The 23,255-nt window shown below is 35.2% G+C and overlaps 1 protein-coding gene across 3 annotated transcripts in view; it reads left to right on the plus strand.

The window, feature by feature from the left end:
- Window positions 1-23,255, plus strand: part of LOC110459053 (xaa-Pro aminopeptidase 1-like) — a 31,772-nt gene that overhangs the window by 4,642 nt on the left and 3,875 nt on the right. Inside the window, exons 2-19 of one of the 3 annotated variants that reach the window (XM_021511098.1) lie at window positions 3,435-3,559; window positions 6,218-6,328; window positions 7,334-7,397; window positions 9,784-9,888; window positions 10,210-10,302; window positions 11,715-11,861; window positions 12,841-12,936; window positions 13,579-13,666; window positions 14,431-14,563; window positions 14,857-14,979; window positions 15,588-15,671; window positions 15,776-15,826; window positions 16,323-16,384; window positions 17,000-17,149; window positions 18,470-18,530; window positions 20,357-20,426; window positions 22,371-22,475; window positions 23,094-23,171. In XM_021511098.1, the coding sequence (XP_021366773.1) occupies window positions 3,435-3,559; window positions 6,218-6,328; window positions 7,334-7,397; window positions 9,784-9,888; window positions 10,210-10,302; window positions 11,715-11,861; window positions 12,841-12,936; window positions 13,579-13,666; window positions 14,431-14,563; window positions 14,857-14,979; window positions 15,588-15,671; window positions 15,776-15,826; window positions 16,323-16,384; window positions 17,000-17,149; window positions 18,470-18,530; window positions 20,357-20,426; window positions 22,371-22,475; window positions 23,094-23,171 (1,746 nt within the window). Of the gene's footprint in view, window positions 1-3,434; window positions 3,560-6,217; window positions 6,329-7,333; window positions 7,398-9,783; window positions 9,889-10,209; window positions 10,303-11,714; window positions 11,862-12,840; window positions 12,937-13,578; window positions 13,667-14,430; window positions 14,564-14,856; window positions 14,980-15,587; window positions 15,672-15,775; window positions 15,827-16,322; window positions 16,385-16,999; window positions 17,150-18,469; window positions 18,531-19,629; window positions 19,700-20,356; window positions 20,427-20,551; window positions 20,622-22,370; window positions 22,476-23,093; window positions 23,172-23,255 lie in introns of all 3 variants that reach the window. The other 2 variants (XM_021511097.1, XM_021511096.1) reach the window with 2 other exon arrangements.

A 23,255-nucleotide genomic window follows, 5' to 3' on the forward strand; every position in this document is an offset into this window, starting at 1 on the left:
GTTTCAGTAAAAAAAACAACACCCCGACGTTTTTGAATTTTAATGAGTTCGTGTGCTTTTTAAATTTGTGTTGCTAGGTCATTTAATGTTTGGGAAATACCTAGATATTTTCCTCAATTAAACTAACCCCGGTGTTGCAGCGGAGCCAGATCATATTCTGGTGGGTTCCAACTATGGCCGGAGGTTTTAAAACTAAAAAAATGTGTCAAGTACATGTTCTTTTATGAAGCACTATGAGTCTTCTTGATCTGCCACTGTAGTTAATATGAATATAGTTCGAGGTCCGAGTTGTAGAGTGTGCGTCTGAGGCTGTTGTTGACCATTAGAATATTTTGTACCAGATTATCAAGTGACCAGTGGCGTGATTGACCTCTCTCTACGTATCAAATGACCGAAACAACATTCTTTAATTTGGCGAACAGGTGAACGTCGAGGTCAAGTGACTGAGAATATTTAATGTAAACAGAACACACCTTATAAAGGGATATTTTGTCAGGTCTCAGCAGCCCATAAACACAGAAGGTTATTACCAGGGCCGAGGATGGCTTTAGTGACTGACAGTACTGACCTATGTTAACTTGTCCGTCTTATTGTCACCCCTATGGAGATTTTGTCGCTTCCAAACAGATTTAGTGAGTGGGTGAAATGAAATAACAGCTTTATGAAAACAATATTGACAGCATAATCTGCAGTGAAGATAATTTACTTTACAGCGAATATAGACCTCAATGTAAGACAATATAACATTGTCGGGGGTGTAAGTGATCATGCAAAAGCAACATAAAAAAAAAATCAAGCAGCTTCGCTTACCCATATACTATTATATACATAAAGAAGTGAGATACGATAGGATGACACAAAAAAAACCAGAAGTTTACTCATATCCCCCAAACAACTAAGTATACCTTACAGTCAAATGAGAATAACACCAACAGCAGATAGATACAAAAAATACCCCAAACTATTCGAATAAAATTCAAAACCAGTTTAAAAATGTATTCATGCATGTAATTGCCTATGGCGTCCTCTTCCGTAATTTAACGACGTATTATCAGTAGGTACAATCGGTCACAAGCAACGACAGCACGGGCATGTATATAGAAGTACATTAGACAGGCACCGTACCATCAATAAGGCTCGTTTCTTAAAACGTTGGTTCGGTAGTCATGTTATCTTGAGACATCTCACGAGATAATTTTATGTATCTATAGCATCCATGTTACTCGAAATACCTGTGTAAATATTGATAAGTGGTGTTCAAGTAGTGTAATAAACACGTAATGTTACACATTAAGTGTTTACAGGTAATAACGTATAACGTGGGAACTGGTCTGTCCATTGCCGTTATAGCGCATAATCCGTATTTAAATAGTTAAAAGTAGTTTACAGTGATCATTTAAATCAAGTTATTTACAATGGCCATGCAAATCAAGTAATTTACAGCGATAATTTAAATCAGGTAACTTACAATAAAGATTATGTCAACAGATAAACAGAGTCAACTCAACCAGCATATCAGCATCATAGTCACGTGCGTGGACGGGTTCGAAACTTTGTGCATGGATATGAATAGTGACAGGCACTTTATTTTCGAGATATTGGCGAACATAATTAATGGTGGCCGGCGTTCATGTCCGCACGTCCCCTGACATATCATAGAGTTGAACCGTATTGAAACTTACTAAACACAACTTAGATTTTTGATATGTATAAAACTGTCTTGCTTACGAAGCAGAAACGCTCCCTGAAATCTTACTTTGGCGGAAAAAATGAGGAAGTGAGTGAAGAGAATAATTTGGCGGAAAATGAGTTGTAATTTGGCGAAGAAGAAGAGAATACAATGTAACACATCGGCGAGAGGGCTGATAATTTGATGAGGAGTATTTACGCTTTATTTCTTAGAAATAACATTAGTTAATTGTCAGTTTTCCATCATGTTAGTTTACGTGTATATGATCCGACAAATGTGATTTCGAGAAATTTTCATGCATATAATAACAATTACATGTAAGGAGGCAGTACTCACATCGGATCACTTTTTGCAAAAATACTTATAAATCAATAAATATGTCAGCAAATCAGTTATGAAAATGATGTAATGTTAGAATAGATAGCCATGCACCATTTTATTCTACAGATGTTTAGTTTTTAAGTTCAAATAGCACAAGAAAACGTAATTCAAACTCAAATGTCAGTGTTTTGATTACGTTTTTAAAAAATGGCGCGTGCGACGACTATGCATTAAGTTTTGGACTATAAGAATAAATTCACACTATAGAAATACTTTTGTCATATACATTCGAAAAGTCATCATAAAATGTTAATATGCTGACAAAACAATATTCATTTTAAGCGTAAGATACTGCAAAATTCAAGCACTGATCCGATTTGGGACTCGACATTCGTAAAAACCGGAGACGCTGATTGCTGACTTCAGAGCGTTCTATAAAAGAACATCCGTCGATATTCTGCCTTTGGTGCAACCATAAATGGATATAATTCCTCCTCAGATTTTCCAATGCTTTAATAAAAAGATGGTTTGGTGATCCGATTTTGGTACTGTCACCTTACCATTTTTGAGGACTTTGGCCTGGGGACAGAACCCAAAACAACAACAACAACAACAACAACAACAACTTAACATGTCAAACATACACATGTACATGTAACTAGATGCTAATAACTATTACTTTTATAATAAACACAGGGTAAGGCATTGCAAAAGCTGTCGTCACAGGTCAATGTTAAAAGAAAATAGTGGAAAGATTTCAGATACATGAAAAGATTTTTTTTGTGTATATTTTTGTATTCTATCAACTAATAAGTAGTCACTGTCCCTGCACATTGAGGTACATTCAACGGTCACCATGGCAACATGTTCCTGTATAACGATAAAACGGGTAAAAATAGTACATACGGTTAACACACCATCATGACGTCATGCTTATTGTTTCTCATTGTAAAACGCAACAACACAAACAACTATTCATGTTTAAAAACCAACCTTTCCATAAGATATTTATTTAATAATTTTGCACGTCTTAAAAACTCAAATGATTATAAAAGCGTATCGTCCTGTGAAAGTTTAGTTTTCGCTAATTTACAGCTTAATTTCCGTTTCTGTAATATTGAAAGTGTTCAGGGAGACATAGATTCTAAGTTAAAAAATGAATAACCGAATTATAACCAAGCAAAGTATTTATAAACTATTAGACCCATAGAAATATCATTTTAGATTTCACATTTACGTACTTGTTTTAATGTCAGCTTAAGTTACTAATAAACCTCAACGAACAGAAATACCGTATAATTCATATGGTGCCAACTAGCTCTACAAGTCATTTCATCGCTAATAACTCAAACATTTCCACATAGCTTTACCGTTTTTTTCACCATCAGTAATATATTCACAGTTATTTAACGTTTCATTTCAGGTGCAACGGTGCCCACAGACAACGATGTTACCATTCATAGGCGTTCTAAGAGGAACTCCCAGTCCGAAATGACGAGGATCCGCAACATGTCTCCTTCAGACAGGCCCAACTGTCAACCAGGAGTTGTATGTATTTTCTTGGAGAAGCTTGTTTGAGAAGCTGTGGTACTCACAGGCGATTTCACCTTTAATATCTAGTAAAAAAGGATAGCTGTTTTGACGTAAAATACATGCACAACACTATAATTACAACGGGTTTTCACACTTACTGAGAAATTTGTTTTTGTTCTGTTTTTAATTAATCTTAAACGTAAGCAAATCTGGTTTTCGTTTTTTGAAATTGATCAAAACCCAAGATGGCCGGTGCTTTGCCATGATTGGTTTATTGGGTTCCTGCACTATCTCTTCAATAACTTTAGTTTTTCTATGTGAGGATCCTTGTTTGATCTGTCATAGACGGCGTTAGTACTCAATTGCTACGATTAGATTTTTCAAACGAAAATACCTTGATTTTTTGTGTATGTATTGATATGGGCTGAAACGGGTTACTGCAGTCCCTTTGTCTAGTACAATGCATATACATTGTAAAAACTGATAAAAAAGTCAATCAAGTAAGTTAGACATCACAGTCTCGATTATAATTAATTGTGTTGTAGCCTATCTCTATTGCATATATACTCACCTTTTAGTATCAGACAAGGCATTATTTCATACTTGCATTCTTATTGATGTTTATAGGCTACAATCATCTGTAGCTATGTACAAACTAGTTTACACTGCATGATACCTTATCGAACGAGCCCCAATGTTAATCCAGTCACGTTGATGCTATTTACGACGGTGTTGTTTTCGACCAGAAATTGCAATTTTATTTTGACGCGGAATAGGATCCACTTTTTAGGATTTTGACCGTTATAGCCCTTCTTTATCTTAACTACTTTACATCTTAAATTTGAAACAGCAGACACGATGACGATGCTTCCCCCTCTTCGTATTTGAATTTAAGATAGACCGATACATTAAGAAACATTTCCAGTTGTCAATTTGCATGTGCTCTTTGAAGTATAGCTATGGAGGTGATAGCAGTATGCTTTATCTATTGCCTGGGCCACTCTCGGTACTTCGGAGACAATAAATGTTCTATGTAAGGGTCAGACACACACTCCTAGTTGTGATAAGTCCACTTTAAATACATCAATAAGATTAACCGGACACTCTCGAGTAGTAAAGGTTTGTCAATACGTCATTCATCAATGAAGGCTTCGGTAACTTTCGTCAATCTTCGGTTATGTTGGGTACATATAATAAGTTATCAAATCGACTGTTGAGGAAATAAAAACATATTTCCGAAAAATTCTCAAAATATCGCTACTCTATTTGAATAAAATGAAAAATTTGTTCTGAAATAGGTCTGTTTTCGTTCGTTTTTTTTACGGTAAAATTGATAAAGTAAAAAGGCAAACATTGCAAAGGAAACAAAGCAAGTAGCCAAGTCTGCAGGTTAGTCGACTGGTGTAAGGTATGGCCATAAACGAGAAAAATTGACGACTACAGTATTAAGTGCACTTTTCTTTCCAGCGCGATTTGATAACTTATTATTTGATATAGAGTACATATAACGTAGATTGGGTATACACGAAGTAGTAAAAGCCAAAACAACAATCAGTGAATTGAGGTTAGATCATTACATCATTAGCGATATGGGTTTGGTACGTACTTATGTTGAAACATGCATAGGACCTGACAGTACCTAGCACACATTTGAATGCTATTAAAATGCACCTACACACGTTTATCTAAGTTTGTTTGTTTGTTTGTTCGTGTTTAACGGTCCATCGACGGCTGAGGTCATTTAGGGCCATGGCGATTTATTTATTTATTTATTTTATCTTTTTAAACAAACATGTGAGTAGCGAAGATAAAATCAGATAAAAATGTTCATTTTTAAAAGCATTTGCATTGTATGTGTAGATAATTAAAATAAAAAGGGTGTTACAAATAATAATAGAGATAACGATTAGATTATATGGACTATATGATATATATAACGTCAAAGAGGGTAAGGTGGGTTAAAAGACATCAGAGTCTATAGAATAGACCGATGCCTTTCAAATAGTTAAATAATGCCTTCGAGTTATCTAAGTAAGCAAACTACGTATGCCAAAAGTAATTTTCTCTCATACCACGTGTGATATAAACAATCCTACCTTTCTAATCACAATCTTCACACTTCTGCTTGGAGGGCATGTACATATGTGGAAAACTTTGGTCGATGTGTATTTAGGGAAGACAGCTAAGAGTGTCTGTGCTGGAAGCGGTATGTTGGTGTATTTGCCTCAATGTGATTGTGTTCCACGTGTTGTTGATGAAAGTGTGAGCTGATTGTTCGTAGTGGAAGAATAAGATAATTCTTATACATATGAATGCCAGACAACGTAGCTGAAGGCTCTGGTACACAGGTGTCATAAAGAAACATTTTATAATGACTGAATTACCCTGGGTATCGCAGATGTTTACATTTGTATTAGAAATACAAATAAATATGTAAAATAAAGATAAAACTCTGCACAACGTTTTCGAAAACATTCTATTATAAAGAGAATTTGACTTGGGGTACCAAGGAAGGCCACATAGACAAGGAATTTTACTGGAATTTGTCATATTTACTAGCAGATTTGTAGTGCATATGTTTGTTCATTTTGTACGGGAGTCTTGTGAACTTTTGTCAGTACCTGTCGTATTCACGTAGCGAACCCATTTATCTATATGTAATCTATGTTGTAGACGCCACCTAACATTCAGGTAGACACTACACAAAGACTATCTGATCTTCGCAACCGGTTCACTGTTGCTGGTATCCATGGTTACCTCGTGCCCTCCGAGGACGCTCATCAGGTAAGAGTTAATGTGACAACGTCATTCGATTTCTATCTCAAATAGCACGTGTTCATACGAAATGTATACGAAAACAGATAAGTATGACATTGACATAGGTTTAGTTTGATTTGATTTGATATGGTTTAACGTCCTATCAACAAAGGTAAGTTGAGGACATGCCCCTATGGATGTTATGTTTGCGTGTATGTGTGTATGTGTGCCGGAGTATGTTGTTGTAATTGCCTCCTTGCGAATCTGATGCCGACTTTATAGTGCTTCCTCACTGTTATTGCAATGGGTGCAGCATTAATGCAGTTATTCTAAATGAAGTATACTACTATGGCGGGTCTGGGTTTCGATAATCGCAGTTGACAAATTTCTAAGTTGGTTCGGGCACACATTTAGGCAGGAGGAACCGGTTTCGAATCCCTGTCTTGCCACTGTATTTCTACTGCTGGTCTACGTATGCAATGTGCCTTGAACGTAACATGCATACTCTTTATAGCCATTCGACGCCAATATCGATTTTCCTATTCATAACATACCTACAGTCCAACAGCGAAAACGTTGTTTCAGTGATGGGTTTTATATCTGAGCAGATCTAGAATTGTCCATCCCTTCATTGATATGTACATATGTTTTAATTCTGTTAAATTTACAGTGGAAGATGCGTAATTTTTATAGTCCTGAGACACGAATATAGCTCAGCAACAACAAAAAATAAGTTAAAGTTGTCTGTTAAAAATGTGAAAATCTGGAGCTGTCAATCAAAGTCATAAAAACGCAGTCTATACCATCTACCCTGCATCACTACACTTACGGCTTTCAAGTCAACGAAGTGGCTGCTACCTGACAAGGCGCGTCTAAGATCCCTAGCTGATAACTTTGTTGTGCATTTTAGTGGAGATAACAGGAATTCTAAAGCATAATGAGTAACATATGTTTCTGTTAATAGATTGACAGGGGTAATCTACTTCAACTACAGCGTAATAAAGTTGTTGTCTGTTTCATTTCTATTTTTAGAGTGAATACCCTTCGAACTATGACCTTCGACGAGCGTTTATTTCTGGCATGTCTGGATCAGCTGGTAAATCTTACAATTATTCATGCAAGGAGGAAAATCTTAGTTTAAAAAAGCTTAAATCTGAATAAAATAAAGCTCATAGGAGTTATCTGTACTGTGTTTGCAGGGTTCTAGCAACAATATCATAACTGAAACGACATGACACTTTTTTCATTATTTTGAATTTGTATCTATTTAAAAGTCAGTTTGAATGGATAGAAAGTGAAATAACTCATGTAATCAGTTTTTGCGTATTATAATTAGACGTGTTTGAATTTGAATTTACATCACAATTAATTAAGAGCTATTAACTGTTTTCTATAGATAACACGGACATTTTTGTGTCCAATACCAGTCAGAGGCAAAATAATATCTAACAGTATAGCTCTTTTCTGAAGTAAAGGAAAGAGGTGAGATAAACAATTAACATTGACGCGCTTTTATCCATTCGAGGACGGGTCATTTCAGCGAGAGACTTACTTCCTGAACATGGATTAAACTTTACCTTCAGTATTGGCCTTTTTCAGCAAAAAAATAATATTCCGAATGTTCACTAGAGATATGCCCCTTTCGAGACGATAGTACATATCTCTTAAATTGTGAGCATTAAACTAGGTAGTTAAATACAAAAGAGCTAGGTTAAGTTTGATGTTGTAATATTAAATGTAAAGACAGCTATACATCACAAATGAATTAATTTACATGTCAAACGCATAACGTATCCTAAGCTCTAACAGATAAGGCGTTTGACAATTATGTCCGCATACTGTATAGCGGGATTATTTTGCCGCAGATTAATTTTTCGACTTTTTTGCCCACCGTAATAGGAGCGAAATTATAAACACAGCGAACGGTAGTAAGCGATATGATAGACATAGTAATCAAATGTGAAGAGCGAAATTAATATTAGGCGAAAATGGATTTTATCAGCGAAGGGCGAACATTTCCCGGTATTCAGAAGTCTCCTTTGTGGATTAATGTGTACAACGTATGTTACCACAGTATTACGTGAAATGAACAACGTACAACGTACCTTACCACAGTATTACGAAAAATAAACAACGTACAACGTACCTTACCACAGTATTACGAGAAATAAACAACGTAAAACGTACCTTACTACAGTATTACGTGAAAAAACCCAACGTACAACGTACCTTACCACAGTATTACGTGAAATAAACAACGGACAACGTATCTTACTACAGTATTACGTGAAATAAACAACGTACAACGTTTTTTACCACTGTGTTACGTGAAATGAACAACGTACAACGTACCTTACCACAGTATTACGAGAAATAAACAACGTAAAACGTACCTTACTACAGTATTACGTGAAAAAACCCAACGTACAACGTACCTTACCACAGTATTACGTGAAATAAACAACGGACAACGTACCTTACTACAGTATTACGTAAAATAAACAACGAACAACGTATCTTACCACAGTATTACATGAAATAAACAACGTACAACGTACCTAACCACAGTAAAAACAGATTTATGTTTTTTGAAAAAATCTTTTGATAGTGCTAATAATGTTTTGCTTTAGGGTAATGCATTTATCAAAATTTTGATTAGCATACAAAACAATGAAGCTTCTTGTTAGCTAAAATGAAAATGTTAAAAGTTTGTAATGCGCAAAATCACATACATGTATAGCATACCCCAGTTATTCAAAGTGTATGGGACAATAAAGATTGACAAATTGATTGAATAAAATCCATTGCCTATTGACCATAGACTTAATAATTTATGTTTCATTTGTAAAAAATCTGACTTAACTGGTAATAAATAAATCACAGCTTTAAAACTTATACATTTACTTTCAAAAAAATCTTTGTGAATTTGCCTCTTTTACATCGTTCTCAATCAACTGGAGAATGAGTTTTACAGCAATGATGTTCTCTGTCTATTTCTGTTTGTAAAGACAGCTACGTATTGACCTTAATGTAACTAAACCCGTTATGAAAAACTTGCATTATTGTACGCGGTATTGAGAATCGTAAAATTTAAGCTTAGCAGGCTAGCGCTACACTCACGGTAATCAGCAAATCTTAAAAGAAGATAAACGTGGATATAATGTGCTGTTTTGTGTCCTTTTTGTTCTAATCTTAAAGTGGAATATAGATATAACATACTGAAACGATCACGTTATGTACAACAATGAAAGCAAAACGATGATTATGAGCAAATATTGATTTCAAGCTGCTCAAAATAATTGCAAGAGTTATCTCGCTTTAGTGCACTAGATAATGAAAATTGATATAAATTTTAGAAAAGAAACCGGAAACGACGTACATATTCTTATTACTTATTATATCATACTAATAAAACATAACAGGACATATTATTAAGGGCTTTAACTGGACATACAATGCTATTTTTATCTGTCGCCTGCCAGGTCGTGCTGTGATTCTACAGAATAAGGCGGCTCTGTGGACGGACGGACGGTACTTCCTGCAGGCCGAGGACGAGCTTGATTGTAACTGGATCTTTATGAAACAAGGTTAGATAACAGCTGACTTCATGTCAATCTTAACAGCTATTTGTTGTAAGGTCATCACGTTGTTTTAACGATATTTTATTGGTATATTACGATTGAGGTATAAATAAATTCATCTGCGATAGTACCTCGCTTGCTCTTCACGACTATGCTCCTTGTTTATACAACACATAGATTACAGTTCTGACTATGGGCATGGCTATTCTAAAGTGGTATAATGAATATGTGTTTAGGGTTAAACTTATTTGAACATCGTATTACATGATTTTTTTATGTCAGTTTGAAGCATTTAATTAACCTGTAATTATAAACTTGTGTTATTAGGAGAGAATGGGGTTCCTACCGTTACGGAATGGGTGGAAGCCAACCTAATGGACGGCCAAAGTCTCGGGGCCAACACCTACCTTATTAAAAATAGTAAGTCACGGAGTCCAGGAGCCAGTCGATTTTCCATCCTTGTTATTCAATACATACCTATATCTAAACTGCCTGTGCATTATTTCAAATCCTCTTCCTTATGTGTAATTTGGAGAACGCCACCTTCAAATATCACATACGCATACACATACAGATATCCCCTAAAATGTTGTACATTGCGGTATTCGCTTGTTGCCTTTTATCATATGTAGGCTGACTTTCGTTGCTGTTGCCAAGCTAAGAAATAAAACATTATAAATTAATTTCTGCCGAAAAGGAAAATGAAAGGTCTCAGTTTTCCATTGTCTGATCGCCTGAAGCGATTTATAGGGAAACAGTGTACAATCGACTCTTTCGTATACTTAGGAGACGTTGATATAATCTCCCTTTGCAACTCTTTTAATCTCTACCATTTCCTTTCTCTCTTTGTTAGCCTATTGTCAGAGTAAAATGAAACAAGTGAAATGTCATGCCTCTGTGTTTAGATGATGACTCTTCACTTTAGAGTGGCCAAACAGGATGTGGACAATGTCTTTAATGTCTTTATATGACCTCAGCTAATTAGAGGACGCAACCCCCCTAAAAATGAACAACATAAAATTAAAGAAACAACTGAAAAAATCCCACTGAAAATGTTGTTATTGTCACAAGAAACGAGTTACAAGCAACAGGAAAAGTTTTGTATTAGCTGTGAACAGGGTTATTGCCAAATTCGTCTCGTAGAGAGTGTTGACAAAAATGGATTAGACATTGATTGGTCCAGGAAGAGATAAATGTTTTCTTATTTGGAGAACTAGCTATTGTATGTACAGATGTATAGAATAAATTAACGAATGTTTTTGAAAATTAGTTTGGCCAATTATTTTCCTGCTACGCCTTAAATTTTCCAGGACCAACATGTCAAGTCGACTTTTTTCGTGCGCGGACAGAAAAACCATTCCAGCACCGTCAGGGTACTTCAAAGTCAAAATATTGATGTAATCGAAGATATAAAAGGCAACAAAAAGCAAAGGCAAATAGAGATAGTTTTATAGCTATCGTTTAAACCATATTTGCCTCTGTCCTTCAGTTTTACGCACCTCAGGTGTAATATGACGTTCCATTCGAGACGAATTCGGCACGTTTTGAGGCAAATGTCTGATTTTTTCTTCTTAAACTCTTAGTAAGTTTAATTGAGTTTTTGAAATATGCTGTAACATCTTTTATGTACATTGCAATGCTAATAACCGTCGTTAGAAAAAAAGGTTAGTCCAAGACTTTAGTAGCCATCCATGGATCAATTGGATGGACGTAGCACATTTTGAATTCCAAAGCAAAAAGATTCATGTTTTAATATTAAACTTTTTTTTTTAATACTAAACGTCGTTGTTGAAATTTAACAAAATGCAATCAAGATCAATTGTCATTTTCAGTTGAGTGGACTGAAATGTCTGAAACTCTAGCCAAGAAAGGAATTACTGTAAAGGGAGTCACACCAGATCTTATAGACGAAATCTGGACTACTGGTCGCCCCGCCGAACCCAATTCACCTATCAACGCCTTACCATTGAAGTACGCAGGTATGTATACGTCACACAGGAAATTGACTGAAACACACGTCATACATGTTGACACAAGTTCACAGATACGCCATAAGGAAGATTGACACTAGTACACAGATACGTCATAAGGGAGGCTGACATAAAGTACATAGATACGTCATAAGGGAGGCTGGCATAAATACACAGATGCGTCATAAGGGAGCCTGACATAAGTACACAGATACGTCATAAGAGAGGCTGACATAAGTACATAAATACGTCATAAGGAAGATTGACACTAGTACACGGATACGTCATAAGGAAGCCTGACATAAGTACGCAGTTACATCATAGGGGAGGCTGACATAAGTACATAAATACGTCATAAGGAAGAGTGACACTAGTACACAGATACGTCATAAGGAAGCCTGACATAAGTACGCAGTTACATCATAGGGGAGCCTGACATAAGTACACAGATACGTCATAAAGGAGGCTGACATAAGTACACAGATACGTCATAAGGGAGACTGACTTAAGTACAAAGAAACATCAAACATGAGACTTTCACAGGTACCCAGATACGTAATACTAGAGACTGTAACAAGTGAGCAGATACATGAGACTGCAAAAGCTTACGCAGAAACAATGCTTTTCAGCGTTTTTAATCAGGTTACTTCTGTCGAAAGCCTATTTTGATGGTGTATTTTCCCCCTAACGGATGCTGTTTTTACTTTAGGGGTTGACAGAGAATGTATACCATCGGACTGATTGAAAAATCTTGAACCGGTAAAACGGGAGTCAATTCTGTGAAAGACTCATGTTAAGATGATACGTATCAATTTCAATGTGTTAGAGATTATTGGCGCATTTTGAAGAACTTACTATCTTTCCGTTATTAAAATAAGATTTCTATTGTGTCACACAGGCCTATTCGGATAATGCAGGTCATATTTGACATGCTTCAATCAAACTTTGTTTGTAATATGCATACAATCTATTTCATGGTACGTTCCAGGGAAGTCTTGGCAAGAAAAAATCAACAACATGCACGTTGCTATGGAAGCAAAGGAAGCGGATATCATGGTGGTGACAGGACTGGACGAAACAGCATGTGAGTTTAAGTCAAACAAGTTATCCCTCTGATATGTTTAACAAATTCACAGTACATATGTATAAGTATATATTGCAATATATACAATGCATCAAAATGTTAGTATCAATTGTCTCAAAATTTTATCGTTTTGCTTCAAACTAAATTATTGTATATATGAATATTCAAAATAAAGTAAGTGTATTGCTAATCATAGGATTTGCACATGCGATTCATATAACTTGACCATGTTACAAGGATGTCTATTCTTTTATAATGCTAATGCATTCGCCACAAAATGTATATAATACTTGGCGGGATACTTCATGAAAGGCTTTTTTTTTTTTTTTTTTTTTACATCACATAGCAAACTCTCGACATCCATAGCTTATTAAAAATATTAATTGACAGATATTTTTTTACCGACAAATGCTAACCTTAATAGTCAATCCCACACTGCAAAGAGCTATATTTCTGTGATAAAAAATATTCTAGATTTATCTCCCTTGATGTTGTGTTGACTCCAATCTGAACTATCTTTTAAATTCCATGATGATTTTGAATTTTATCATCAAAAAAATATATAACATTTAACTGATATGAATAAACAATGTTATCAAAAATGGATATTGGTGTAACCCCTTATGTTCCGTCCTGCCGTAGGGTTATTCAACCTCCGAGCCTCGGATATTGACTACAATCCATTCTTGGTCTCGTACGCCCTAGTGAACAGACCAGGCAACAGTACTATGTAAGTACAATCAGGCAGCTCGTGCTCTGTGATGTTGTATATTGAGACTTGTTCATCAATATATATATTACTCACTAATTATCATGTCATAATTTTTTTCTCTTTCGTTTCTTTAATTTTTGTTTTAAAAATGTCATAAATATTGGTTAATTGTGTTCGTTAGAAAAGGTGGCGGACTCCGACATAACGACAGTGATTTTGTATTTGAACTGCAGGAAACAGCTGAAATAATTTTCACATGTGTTTTTATATTGTTCACTATATTTGACGAAAGACTCGGGTGTTCGTTTGCTTTATGATTAGAAGGCCAGTACCGTAACGCTAAGTTCGAGTGAAGTCATCATATCAAATCCCTGAGCCATTTCTTTCTCCGCCTGGCCCCTTTCCCGTCTAGTCGTGTCTACAATGCGCCATTGGTAGTACTGTAGTTTGCAAACTGTATTGCATCGTAGTTAAGTGATGAGGTTTAGTTGTGTTTGATAAATAGTTACATATTGAAATAATAAACTGTATATTATATAAATGTTTTAATTGTACATGATATTTATTTTCGGATAAATACGCATTTTGCAGGGATCGCGAATTCACATATGCCGCAAAATATTTTTTTATAAAATCCTGAGTCATACACGTTGAGAGACAAACTACTTCATCAAATCGTAAATTATAACAGAAAGAACACTTTTCGAAAAAAAACCTACTCTATAAAAATCGTCATATGTTATCATACCAATGTTAAGAGCTTCTCTGATGTTGTTTTTTAGTCTTTACATTAAAAATGCTGCAAACAAGTTGGTCGCCACGCCCACAGATGCCGCCACAACTGAAACAGTACAAGAACACCTTAACACCGGGTCAAGTGGGTCGTGTAACGGTCGTGTGGGCATGTGTGTTACTGTAAGTAAATCATATGACGTCATCCTTTATAAATGTCGGTGGTTGCCCTTTAACGAAGGTAACCCCTGCTGGTAACACCTGTCACGGGGTACTCCGTGGCATGTCAACCCCACACATTCAAATTATTCGGATAAGCAGCTATGCCAATAAAGAAATCTCCGAAAAGACAGGTTTATATATTAGACCTAAAGTAACATGTGAAACGGTATTCGTTGTTCTAATTTGCATTATTATGAAACAAGGCTAATGTTAACGGTATACCTTTGTAAAGCATGGATATTGCTCGATTGCAGGTCAAAGAATATAGCAATCAACAGCTACAGACAGATATCAACGCAGCTCTTTCATCAACAACTGGCTACGTGTGGGTTTCCTTCGGGTGTAGTCGGGCCGTTTACAGCAGTATTACAGCGACGGTAAGATACAGCAACATTCTTGTAGATATCGCAGAGAAACACTTGGCCAGTTAATGAAGATGCATACATTCCGTACGGATTTTTGTTTTTATTTGTTTCAAACTGCAGTGGTTGTCTTTTCTCATATGACTTAATTATTGTATATAGTTTTTTCAATGAGTTTTTTTTTGTCGTTGAATTATAAAACAAAAGCTTTATCCGTACAAATAACTGTTTTGGTTCAAATTTCCTTTGCAACATCATGTCCTTTAATCGAAATAATTGGACCAATAATTAATTTTATTTTTGTCAGGTACATATTATTTTTTTTCAACTTGATGAAGCAGATGTCTTTAGCACTCTGAAAGATATCAAAATGATATTCGTCAGATATGACCTTTGGTGATAACCTATCAAAATGTTTTTAAAGCCGTATTACGTTTTGTAGTGTATACATCTTTTCTACTTACACTAAGATATTTAAACATTCTTCACAATCTTCGCAATTAATAAGATTTTGTAAGCAAATCGTGCCAGGACTCGATTCAAAATAACTTGCAACCTTGATGTCAAGTGTGGAGTCGTTAGAAAATTGTAACGTAAACGCTAGCAAAATTGTTTTATTTCAGAGGGTTCTTCAAGGCAACACACCCGCCGCCTTGCAGAAGGCTCAGAAAAATACGGTGGAACAGCAAGGCATGCGGAACTCCCACGTGAGTAACACTTACTGTTTTATCTCCATGAATATATCGCAAATGCTGTAGGAAGTATTTCGACACTGTCTCATTTATTTGTTACTTTTTGTTCTAAATTTCAGATCAGAGATGCAGTTGCACTGATCAAATTTCTGGCAAAACTGGAGAAAGAAGTAAGTCTGTCGTTTGGTGCTTTTAACACTGTTCTTGTTATAATGTATGTGTAATAGTGTATATAGTTTACTGTCATACGACATAATACATGCATCAGTCTCGCGAATAGGTAAAGCGTACTCTGAAATAGTTTCTTAATCTTTAACCAGATAATTTTTCTTTCGTTGCGTTTTATTTCATTAACAAACTTTCCATATTTCTGAGTTTTTGTTTGGAGATAAAGCGCGCTGCAGAATACATTTGCCTAAAATTACTTCCAAGGAGGAAAATTTGATTTTTGTTTTTAATCAATAATTTAAGCAAACTTGAGCATTAAGCAAGATGAAGTTTTGTTTTACAATTCAAAAGTTAAAAATGATGGTAAAACATACATTTTCTCTCCAAAGTAAGGAGATTCGATAAGTACTCAGTATGCCACAAAGTTCGGTTCCGTTAAATCTTCAATTACTACAGCAAATCATATGCTGATATTATTAAAAAAATTGTTTTAAAAAGGTGAAAGAAAAAAAGCATTGGACAGAAGTGTCAGCTGCTGCAGATCTTAAACAGCACAGATTGTAAGTAACACACTTTGTGAAGGTAAATCGACATTACCACGCCATTACTACTTAAAATAAAGAGCGACCTACTAGTACTGTATTAGCAATATGTACACCATATGTGATGATGACTGGTCTGTCTCAAATTATGTATTCTTTAAATCAAAGTGTCTTACGGTACATATCCGTTAAACACATTGAGGAATCATGTCTGTTAAAACAGTGGTTCATGTAATATAACGACAAATGTTTGTGGGACGGTTTGAATACTACATGTACATTTGATTGTGTGCCAAAAGACATTTTAAGTGACCTTTCCATGGAAAGTTAAATCAATTTTTATTCTCAAACAGATTTTGATAAATTTACCTGCTTACATCTTTCCATAGACTAAGTGATTACTTTACCTTATTTGCAAAATCCGGCACTACAGTAACTGTCGAACCAACACCGGTTCGATTATTATGTCCAATCCTCATATTTGATTATAAATGCGTCAAAGTACAGAAACATATTTTGAATGAATTACGAAATATTTTCGACGAACAACTGATCCAAGGATATAATTTGTAGTTAAAATATATTTTGGATTAACCGTATTTACCAGTGTAAGATTTCTGTGTTTTTCGCCAGTGCTGTAAAGGATAATCGCGGCCTCAGCTTCCCCACCATAGCGGGCTCTGGGTCAAATGGAGCAATTATCCACTACTTCCCCACCAATGACACGGACAAAGCTATTACCACCTCTGACATGTTCCTTCTCGACTCCGGTGGCCAGTACCTGTAAGTTCCATCGTAGCTAAATACATATGCAGTTCATAATAATTCCTTCATGTGCAGTGTACATATGAATCTTTTGAAAACTATCACTTTCGTCAGGCCTAGTACATGAAAATATCACTTTAGTCAGGCCTAGTAGATGAGTTAGCACCTTAGTCAGGCCTAGTACATGAATGTATCACCTTAGTCAGGCCTAGTACATGAAAGTATCAACTTAGTCAGGCCTAGTATATGAAATAGCACTTTAGTCAGGCCTAGTAAATGAAAGTAACACCTTGGTCAGGCCTAGTACATGAAAGTATCATTTTAACCAGGCCTAGTACCTTAAAGTAATACTTGAGTCAGGCCTAGTACATGTACATATAAGTATGCCCTTAGTCAGGCCTAGTACATGAAAGTATCACGTTAGTCAGGCCTAGTACATGAAAGTATCAACTTAGTCATGCCTAGTATATGAAAGAATGACCTAAGTCAGGCCTAGTACATAAAAGTATCACTTTAGTCAGGCTTAGTACATGAAAGCATCAACTTTGTTAGGCCTAGTACATGAAAATATAACCTTAGTCAGGCCGAGTACATAAAAGTATCACGTTAGTCAGGCCTAGTACATGAAAGTATGCCCTTAGTCAGGCCTAGTACATGAAAGTATCACTTTAACCTGGCCTAGTACATGAAAGTAATACTTTAGTCAGGCCTAGTACATGAAAGCACCAACTTTGTCAGGTCTAGTACATGAAAATATCACTTTAGTCAGGCCTAGTACATGAAAGTATTACGTTATTCAGGCCCAGTACATGAAAGTAATACTTTAGTCAGGCCTTGTACATGTACATATAAGTAGCCCTTAGTCAGGCCTAGTACATGAAAGAATCACCTTAGTCATGCACAGTACATGAAAATATCACCTTAGTCATGCCTAGTACATGAAAGTAATACTTTAGGCAGGCCTAGTACATGCACATATAAGTATGCCCCTAGTCAGGCCTAGTATATAAAAGTATCTCTTTAGTCAGGCCTAGTATATGAAAGTATAACTTTAGTCAGGTGTAGTACATAAAAGTAATACTTTAGGCAGGCTCAACTTAGTACATGAAAGAATCTTGTAGTACACGAAGGTATCACTTTAGTCAGGCATCGTAACGGAAATATCAACTAAGCAAGGAAGACTACAAGTAAAAAAGTATAAAAGTGACTATCATAAAATGTATTTGGTTAATCAGGAGTTCAAATCAGAACACTTTAAGCGCTAGGTTTTATATAATAATTTTTTATCTGAAGTTATCAATATATTTGTAAACTAAGTATACTGATTCATTGATATAGGGACGGTACCACAGACGTTACAAGAACACTTCATTTTGGAAATCCCACAGCATATGAAAAGGTAACAATCTGCTATCTAATGCTGCGTCTGTTTAATTTTCAGTAACGTTGCATTATCCTGTTTCGTCGTATCAAGCTTTATGTTATTTACATATTTTTTTCTAACGCCGTTTCTGGGCTCTACCAACAACTTACTTCCATTGGACTTCCTAGGCACATGCAACATTTTTTCAATCGAATTTTATCTGATGGAAAATGAGAATAAACGTGTTTCACCTAAAAAGTAAACATAACTAATGAGTATAAGACTGTTATATATATATATATAATTGACATCTTTAATCATTAACAAAGAGTCCGTGTTATTTGGTTTGTATGTCTAAGCAAACGATTTGCTTTCGACTAAACATGCTGCAAACCATCGATATATCGATCAATTTCGAGTAATTTAGTATTATAGACCAAACTTGCTACACATCATCGATATGTCGAGAACTTTGGAGTAATTTAGAAATTCGAATTGACAACATAATCCATAGCGGCAATACAAAAATACACTGCCTAGTTCATGAATATTAATACGATTAGTCTAGGAGACCCACAATTATGAACCGCTTTCACAAACCCATGGCGTAACAAGGTCATTCTGAAAGTTTGGTATAGTGTCCGCCTTGATCACCAGAGAGAAATAAAGAATATTGTGTGGGTTGTTTTGAATTATTCAAACAAGTGTATGACAACTAAAGCATGTGTACAATATCATCCCTAGAGTAATTCTTCATGTTAACAGTTTGTAGACCTTCATTAGTTTTATTGATAATAAGTTTTATAGTTATATTCGAAAGGAAATGCATTAAGCCAAAATGGCGGACATCATACATATTTTTTTTAAAAAGTCATAAATCAGAATTTTTTTTCAACGAGATGTCTTGTTCTTTGTAATCTTAAACGGTGTTTGTAAGTAATGATATTGTTTAAACGCAATGTTTTTGTATAGGTATTAGAAACAGTAGGTAAACGAGATTGAAGAAAACATGACTTCGTGAAGAATTGTTTTTGGCGATTCACAGATGTTTCCTCAACACAGCTTGAAGCTCCATATATGTACATCGTTCTGATCATTCTGAAGCTATTTAACACTTTTGGTATAAATTTTACAGGAATGTTACACGCTAGTGTTAAAAGGTCATGTTAATTTGGCCGTTACAATTTGGCCATCTAATTTGTACGGTAAGTTCAGGGAGAACATATTTACATTACGGCTACCCGGAATCTCTCTGATTTTTTCCTTGTGTCACAGGCCTTGGTGGTGGTATATACCTGCCAGTTCATCTTGCTGCTAGTTTATGTACTATTATCCTACTTTATATACACGTGTTATTGCTCTATCCACCTTGCGAGTTATCGTGTACCCTATTGCTTTACATTTAACTTTTATTTAGGTTTATGTCTGATAAAATACCCGACAAAATAAGTTATCCAATACATTATTGATAGTAGCACTTACATATTAAAGCCTAATAGATAGTATACGTGAGGTAATACTATTTACACTAAGCAAAGTGTATCCATTTATTCTATAGCGACCATAAAGCAAAAAAATCAAAACGCACTTAGCTTACACTGGATCACCACTTCCGTCATTTATGAAGGACTAGAAACCGTTCAGAGGATGATTTGTGAGTAAGTGTAAAGAATACTGGATCTCTGTTGTACATGTAACACATGCCAAAGAGATATTGCAGTGAGAACATGAGAACCTGTACAGCGGATATGTTCAAGTACCAGGATCTCACGGAGTACCGAGCCTCCCATCAACATCATACGCGTGGGTGATATATGTTTAGTTCTCTTCAACTGGTTGTGTGTGCCTCTGTTTATTTATAGGAGTGTTACACTCGTGTTCTTATGGGTCATGTTGACTTTGCCGATGTCGTCTTCGTCGGGGGTAAACTTGGTGAGTCCATGCTCTAGCGCATGGCTTGATTGCCCCCTCCCCCCTCCTCCCGTTAACTCCATGGTTTTTTTTAACTTTAATTACTTACTGAGAATGTTTAATATTAAGATATCTTTTCGCTCTAGGAATGCTATACCCGTGTCCTTATGGGTCACGTGGATTTAGCTGATTTTGTATTTACTGGAGGTCACCTAGGTGAGTCAGTGATGTTGTCATAACTTACAAGCACGCATACTAATATGGGATCGGTAGATCATTTATACTTAATTTGTGTACAACCTTGCCGGCAAAAACATTATATATAACGCTATGAAGTATTAGGTTAGATTAAATACTCAGATTGCTTAGACTTTAGTTAGATCTCTGCATGTAAATGTAGGTGGTGTTTGGTACTACACGATTTCATTTGTATGTTTTACTACATCTTTATGTATGTTGCTATGTATATGTGTGTTTGTCGTTTTGCATTTTAACTTCTTATTAGTGTAGTTTAGTTTTCCCCATTAAAGTGCAAGTTGTACTTCATATATGTGTAAGCTACACTCTAAAGATAAACTATTGTTTGTTGCAGTATATGTACATGCACGTGATGCGTTGTCTGTTTTGTTTATCGCATTCCTTTGCAAAGAAGTAACCTATCTAAACTTAACTCTAATCCAAACTCCTACAATGCTTCCCTGAGAAAAAGTACTCTAGTGCTTTCCAAAAGTAATTGTCCACTTTATAACAAACTGTATTGGTATGTAAGCCTGTGTCGAGTGTATTCCGTAATATTTTATAACATAAGTAATGAATATGAAACTAACCGAACATTTAAATTTATATTGCAAATTGCAGTGTAGTCAAGAAATTAAATAACCTCCCGTTGCATGTGACGTAATAGTACTGATTTAAGTCAGCTCCAAGATGAGCCATTTCATAAACAGTATTCGATTATAGGCGTATTTGGATTGAGATTATGACTATTTAGGCCAGGGAGGGTTTGATGATGATGATGATGATGATAATGATGATGATGATGATGATGAAAGTTACCCCCCCCACGACAGGGCTTGCTCTGGGTCTTGATTTAGTTTCCCCAAATTTTTATATGTGCACAACAAGTGCACACGCGGTGGGGCGCGTTAATATACCAGTCCCCTCCCGCTAGCTCTTTAACTTTGATTTAAACATCATATTATCTTATTATCTTATTATATGCATTTTTATGTATTCTAAACAGGAAATCAACAATTGAAATGAAGTATATTTTCTATGTTTTATGACACCCCCCCCCCCCCCCCCCCCCCCCCCACAAACACTACAAATAATTTAATATTTTTTCTTTATTTCTGTGACATTCACTGGCCTTCTGCATCCCAATTTCAAGACTATTATATATAAATGAACTGCTGAATACAATATATTTCATTTTATTTTATAGTACTACTATTTTGCTGTAACAATTTGATTAGGTTTACTAAATTGAAAAAATAATAAAAGAGAAAGTAAAATATATTTCTGAAGTTGAACCATACTGGATTTGAATATTTTTCTTGATTGCATATGTAATCAATTGTTTTCAGCACTTATATTTGTAGATTTACTAGCTAGCTGCCACTTTGTTAATATTTAATACTTTATGCATATGTGCTTTAAACTATGTTGCTTTGCGTAATTATTAAAAAGAAACATATTTCTATCTGCAAAGAAGCTAGGATTTATAAACAATGTTTTATGTAAGTACATTTTTAGTCTTTCTTTTAGTGACCTGATGAGGTATATGGTAAATATTTGAAACTGCAGTTGACAAAATGCTTCCGTTTCCCTTTTGATAAAACAACATTTATGTACGAAATGCAAATCCATGCAATGTTATTTGATATTCACGGAAATCACTATACCTTACATCAAAAATTCGCTAATTGTACCTGTATGTTATGTTAGCATATGTTATTTATTCAGGTCGGGAAATAGACACAATAGCTCGGCGTCCTCTGTGGGATGTTGGCCTGCAGTACCGTCACGGGACCGGACACGGTATAGGCATGTACCTGAGTGTGCATGAAGGTAGGTCAAAGGTAGAACTGAACAGGTCAAAACTACCTGTTGCGGTATTCATTTTTCCTCTGTGACTATTTATCACAGACACTGATTCGATTCTCGAGAGGGTCAAACATTATGTATCATAACCTATTGTTGGCAGACACACGTACAGTGAAACGGCTGAGTTTGTTTACTGATTTTTTATATTATAAATGAAATAGTAGTACATATGTTTGTGAAATTTGATTCAAAAGCATTGTTCCTAATTTTTCCTAACTGAATTTTCGGTTAGAAACAAGTATAAACGTCGTCATACAAGAGCCTGGAATATGTTGTATAGCTAGATAATTCTGGTACATAATTAAAGTGTATTAGAAGACCATTTGTTGTGAGTTATGGTTATATATATTTTGTTATATACATATTTATATAAAAAAAACCTAATAACAAAAAATAAAATAAAATCCTGAAAACAAGAAAAAAGATAGAAACAATACCATAATCAATTGTTTTAAGAATAATTAAGTGTTTTTCTTACCAAAAACGTATAGCTGGATGTCATTTATATATTAAATACAACTATATCTAAATGTCTTTTTTATACTTAATGCCATTAGTTAATACAACTGTTATACATTACAGGGCCTGGGAGGATATCTCTGTCTCATGCTAGTTTTATCCATGATGAACCACTTGATGAATTCCAATTCTTCTCCGATGGTAAACTTAATTCGTATAAATGAACGCTATGAACAAGTCATTAATAAGCATGAAAACGTTTATTAAAAAAAAACCCACACAATA

This window comes from Mizuhopecten yessoensis, unplaced genomic scaffold, assembly GCF_002113885.1.
Source record: "Mizuhopecten yessoensis strain PY_sf001 unplaced genomic scaffold, ASM211388v2 scaffold9963, whole genome shotgun sequence".
Lineage (NCBI taxonomy): Eukaryota > Metazoa > Mollusca > Bivalvia > Pectinida > Pectinidae > Mizuhopecten > Mizuhopecten yessoensis.